Source organism: Sceloporus undulatus, unplaced genomic scaffold (genome assembly GCF_019175285.1).
Source record: "Sceloporus undulatus isolate JIND9_A2432 ecotype Alabama unplaced genomic scaffold, SceUnd_v1.1 scaffold_1778, whole genome shotgun sequence".
Classification (NCBI taxonomy): domain Eukaryota; kingdom Metazoa; phylum Chordata; class Lepidosauria; order Squamata; family Phrynosomatidae; genus Sceloporus; species Sceloporus undulatus.
In genome coordinates this window covers 1-5,116 of record NW_024804698.1, presented here as the reverse complement: position 1 = coordinate 5,116, position 5,116 = coordinate 1, and the positions used below count along the sequence as shown (strand labels likewise).

At 45.7% G+C, this 5,116-nt stretch overlaps 1 protein-coding gene across 2 annotated transcripts; it reads right to left on the bottom strand.

The window, feature by feature from the left end:
* Nucleotides 1–46: 46 nt before the first annotated feature.
* On the bottom strand, nucleotides 47–5,099 carry LOC121917927 (fibrous sheath CABYR-binding protein-like). 2 transcript variants are annotated; one of them, XM_042444043.1, is made up of 3 exons: nucleotides 4,852–5,099; nucleotides 2,454–2,796; nucleotides 47–1,544 (listed from the first exon to the last, which is right to left on the bottom strand). In XM_042444043.1, exons 2-3 carry the CDS (start codon nucleotides 2,762–2,764, stop codon nucleotides 605–607), a joined length of 1,251 nt encoding a protein of 416 aa, XP_042299977.1. In that variant the 5' UTR covers nucleotides 2,765–2,796; nucleotides 4,852–5,099; the 3' UTR covers nucleotides 47–604. The 2 variants fall into 2 exon arrangements, with proteins under 2 accessions (XP_042299977.1, XP_042299976.1); XM_042444042.1 differs by having other exon boundaries at nucleotides 61–1,544; nucleotides 2,454–2,801; nucleotides 4,852–5,098.
* Between the last annotated feature and the right edge of the window lie 17 nt (nucleotides 5,100–5,116).

Below are 5,116 nucleotides of genomic sequence, written 5' to 3'. Positions count from 1 at the left end.
TTGGAAAGAAACAGCACAGGCCAGGGGGTCTACAGGGGTCAAGCACTGCAAACCACATCCTCGGAGGGTCACTAGAGCCCCAAGAAATGCATGTTGCCCATCCCTGGGCTTAAAGGAAGTTATTTGAACCTTTAAAAAAGTGGGGAGATAGGTTGGGAAGGAAGGTGTCAGGGAGAAGGGGGTGTTGGAAGTTGTTCTGGGGAGGGGACATGACCAAAGGAAGGAAGTGTGGTCAAGGGAGTTCTCATGGTGAACGAGTGTGGTGAAAGGGAGGTGTCACAAGGAAGAGGGTTTGGCCAAATGAAAGTGTTGTGGGAAGGGAGTGTGACTAAAGGAAGTGGGTGTGAGAGGGTGGGACCATTTGACAGTGTTAGAGAAGGGGTGGGGCCAAATTAAAGTGTTGCGGGAAAGAGGTGTGGCCAAAATAGAGAGTCCTGGATAAGGAGGCATGGTCACTGGGGGAGTCTTGGGAGATCCGGCCCTCTGGAGAGCCAGAAATTGCCATCTGGAGGGCTACATCTGGCCCTGGGAAGTGAGGCTCATTGCCCCTGTGTCAGGGAGAACCTCCTGGTGATAAAAGCCATGTGAGAGTAGGACAGATTTCCTAAGTCAGGAGAGGTCTCAGAGGCCTGAAGGAGTAGGGCTGGGATGGGAGGTCATTCCTTGGAGAAGCTATGGTCACCTTTTGCCCAAAACAGGGTGATGGATGGGATGGCCAGGAAGAGTAGGAGGTTCTCTTCCTCCTCTTATCACTCACTTCTGGCGAGATGATCCCAGCACTGTCAGGAGATGGCTCTCCTTTCTGGCTTGGTCCCACGCCACAGTCCAAGGAGGTCTTCTCTTCCTGGACAGCCCCTTCCCTTGGGTCCCATTGGCATGGCTCTTCCCTCTCTGCTTCCTCCGAGGGCCCCAGAGACATCTCTGCCCTTTCTCCAGCCTTTAACTTCTGTCCACCACCACTCCCTGCCACCACATCCGAGTGGGCCAAGGGTATCTGAGCATCCGGTTCAGATGGGATGCCCCCTTCGTAGCAGAGGAGGCTGAGCAGGTCCTCCGGGTTAGTTTCTGCTGAAAGCAAGCCCCTGCTTTTCCGTGGGCCACGGATGAGCTGCGGGGGCCAGTGGGAGGGTGCCCCTAAGCCATGGCCTGTGGCGATATGCAGTGGACAGGGGCCACATTCCCCTGGTGGACCCCGACACTTGAGGAGGTGACCCTTCTCTTCTGTTCCTCTTCCAAATACAGGGCTCTCCTCACCATCAGAGGCTGGCAGGAGGCCATCTTCAGAGGTGGGAGAACTATCATGGAAACTGGGGCTGAGTCTCTCGAGTTGTGTGACAAGGCCTTGCAGCTGGATTTGGTCCACCTCAGGGACATCCTCAGCCACGATGTCTTCCTCTTTCTCCTCTAATTCCATGAGTGGGTCGCTCTGATCGATGCTGGATGGAGCCTGGGGACCATTCCCCACCTCTGCATCTATCCCTGGATTCATCACCCAACTCCTCTGCTCCCTTGGGGGCTCAGTGACACCCTCCTCCATGGCATTCCTGCAGGAGAAACATAAAACATAGTTTGCACAGAAAAAAAGAACACAATACCACCCTGAACAGGTTTTTTTTAAATGGATGCTAAGCAGAGTCTAACTAGGGGGTGGGGGGGATGTAATTTGCCACTAATTTTCTTCCTGAAGTAAACAGCGAGTAATTTCAGCAATTTTCTGCCCTCTGTGAGAAAGCCTTCAAAACCACTCAGTTTTCAAAGGCTATTCACAATTCTGGACTTATTCTGCACAAAATTCATATGATGTCTGGGTCCCCTGGGCAGGTTCCCTCTGCCATGGGTTTTATTGTTTTAGGTTGATTAGATTTTAGCTGTAGTTTCAATGTTGAATGTGTTCTGATGTAACGAACATGTGCTGGGCTTAATGGTGGGAAAGAAGTCTCCAAGGTTGTTTGGCCTGGAAATTTTATGTACGCAGTTGAAGGCATGTGGAGAGTTATAATATTGAAACTGACTAAATGAATCCATTTCTTGCAAGAAACGTCTTTCTGTTCTGAGCTGCTGCAATAAACTCTTTCTGGTTCATCCATGAAGCCTGGTTATTGTGTTAGCAAGAGACAGGACATCACGCAGATGGTTGTTTTGTATAGAAAACAGCATTTTCTGCACAGAAAACAATTTTTTCTAAAGAGAACATAGTCTTTTCTGGGCAGAAAATTCCAAAAGTAAAAGGAGGCTGGTTTTTCTCCACTTTCTGTCCGGGTTAATGTCAAGTTAATGCTCATTAACCTCAATGTGTCTGAAAATCAACCATGCCTTTTCATGTCTTTTTGGGGTTATTTTCAGGTTTTAAACCCCATTTCTGTACGGGATGCCTCCCATATGATAAACTCCTCTGTCTATCTGTCTACCTATCTGGACATCTGTCTATCCGTCTATCTATCTGTCTGTCTTACCTGGAACCTTCCAGTCCCACTTCTGTATGGACTTGAGGACTGGAATCCTGTGGGTCCAAAAGCCATTCAGGACTCTGCGCTTCTCCCAGGCTAGTCTGGATCTCAGCCATTCCAGGATTGCTGGATTCCATGTTTGGTGGTGGTGTCAGAGTAACTTCTACGCCGCCAGATGCGGGACTGGGCTGTTGGGCGGAAGGAAGATCTTCTGTGGGGTGTTGAGGTCCCGAAGTCTCCTCTAAATCCATAGGGGGAGGCTCAAGTGGTTCTGTGGGTACATCAGCCCCTGAAATTGCCTCCGGTTTGAAGTCCATGTTGTTGGTGGTGGATAGAGAGGAAAGCAGCCCTACACTTGAAAACAAACAAAATGGTGATATACTAGACCGAGAGCAGGGAAGACTGGGTTCAAACACCCACTCGCTTGCAATACAATTGGACCTCTGTGTATATGGATTTTTTTATCCACAGATTCAAGCATTCATGGCTTGAAAATAACAAGATATAAATTCCAAAAAGGAAACTTTATTTTGCCATTTTATATAAGGGGCACATTGTATTTAATGGGGCTTGAGCATCCACAGATTTTGGTATTCACCAGCGGTCCTGGAACTACAGTAAAACCTCACAGATACCAAGGGCCCACTGCTCCTGTTGCACTCCAGCACTTCCTAGCCAGTGTCTGGATGTGCATCAAAAAATCCCTGATGTGTGCCAATGCCCATTGGTAATGCTTGTACTGCAACCACAATGTCGTGAATTCGATCCTAGGGCTCCAAGGTTGACTCAGCCTTCCATCCTTTTGTAAGTCGGTAAAATGAGTACCCAATTTGTTGGGGGCAACTGGCTTACAGATTTTAAACCTCTGTGTTCACTACTGAACAGTATAGAAATGTAAATATGATTGCTATTGTGGTGTTGGTGCAGTCACTCCACTGGCTACCACCGCACAACAGATGCCCATATGTTGTAATGTCATGGCAGTCCTCGGGTGAATATGGACGAAACAACGCCACTCCATTTCTGGCACACGCAAGTCCACTCCCAAAGATGCAAGTCCCACGTGGAATCAAAAAATAATAAGAGCTCAATTTTCAAATGACTTCACAACAAATTAAAGCACACACCAACAATTACTACTCCCTTTCAAGCTTTTACATACAGCATTCATGAGAAAGTGCCAATCTGAAAAGCAGGAAAACAGAGACTTGGAAGAGAAACAAAGTGAGAAATTTGCTTCTCTGTCAAGGAAGGGAGGAAATTGCACAATTCTTTGCTGCATTCCTTCCTTCCCCCTGCCAAAGAAAAAAGTAAATATAGTGTAGTGCTCTGATTTTAAATACCATATATATATATATATAATATATTTGTTAACTGCTCTTAAATCAATCTCAACCCATGGCGACCCTATGGATGACACACACACATATATATAGTTTTTAAGGGACTTCTCCCTTGCCTTGGATTTAAAGCTTCAACACTCCTTTCCCTTTTGGCATCAATACCTATTTAAAGGACAAGGAAAGAAGGCGGAGATGTTATGCAACATCTACTACAATATTCACAGCACGCCTCAAAATGCCATCCTCCACATTTCCTTGGAAGTAAAGACTGAATTTCCACAGAACGGAAGAGGAACTTTCAAGAGTTTGTAATTCCCATGCCCACTTTTTCTCTTTAAGGGAATTACCGGTAATTTAGGACGAAAGATGTTGGCTTGCACAACTTTTACTCCTTGCTTTTAAATCGACGTTGCAAGCCATCTTGACTTTATAGCCAGCTTGATACCATTTTAATCATAGCTTTTCGGTGTGTGTTTTGTCCTAGGGCATGTCCAGACTGTTTAAAAAGACCAGAAGGTGCCAGATTTTGTTCGTCTTCTTTCTAATCTTATTTCGGAGATTCATACATGTCTTTTTCTTTTTAAAAGCAAGAAGCATGATCAGAGACTTCTTACACCAGCTCTTCAGGTCGGTTTATTTTAACCCAGTATAAAATGGGGGGAAAGGGGCAGATATGATAGATTGTGATGAGGCAAAGGTTCATTTCCCCCCTCTTTGGCTGCTTTATTTTTCCATTGAGCTAGGATATAAATATATAAACTTTTCCCATGCATGTCAAATAATCAATAAATAACAACAAAACAACAAAATAAATAGTTAAGTACAAGGGGAGGCCCATCTTATCTTACTGCTTGCAGTACATTTTGCCTCTAAGTTCTGTAAACTTTGAGGTCTTAAAGAGTCCAACTTCTTTGGATGATCCTAATTCTGTTGTTTTTGGAAACCCCAGCAAGTTCAGGTCCAGCCCAGGACCCTCTCCTTAAACCAGACAGTCCTGGTCTGTAAACTCCAGACAAGAAGAAATAAATCAAGTAACTTAAACAAAAGCAACATAAACTTACTCCTAAGGAAAGTTTGGTCCCAAGAGGAGTAGGCACATATGTTTTCATTGGGTTTTCTGCAGGTGTCCTAGAAGCAGGCAGGATCAGGACCACTTGCTCCAAGTAGGTAAGTCTCTGCAGCCAAAAAGTCTGCTACCTTTATTTTCCTTCCTGTTGCTTCTCTCTCTCTTTCTCTCTCTCTCTCTTTTTTTCTCTCTCTCTCTTCCCTCCTCCTCTCCTTCCTTCCACCCTGAATGAGCATGTGCTCCAAAAGGATTGTGGGAGA

Coding starts and splice junctions, on each gene's coding strand:
- LOC121917927 (XM_042444043.1), bottom strand. CDS start 2,764: ATGGACTTCAAACCGGAGGCAATTTCAGGGGCTGATGTACCCACAGAA. Junction 1,545..2,453: donor GTGGGACTGGAAGGTTCCAG/GTAAGACAGACA, acceptor TTTCTCCTGCAG/GAATGCCATGGAGGAGGGTG.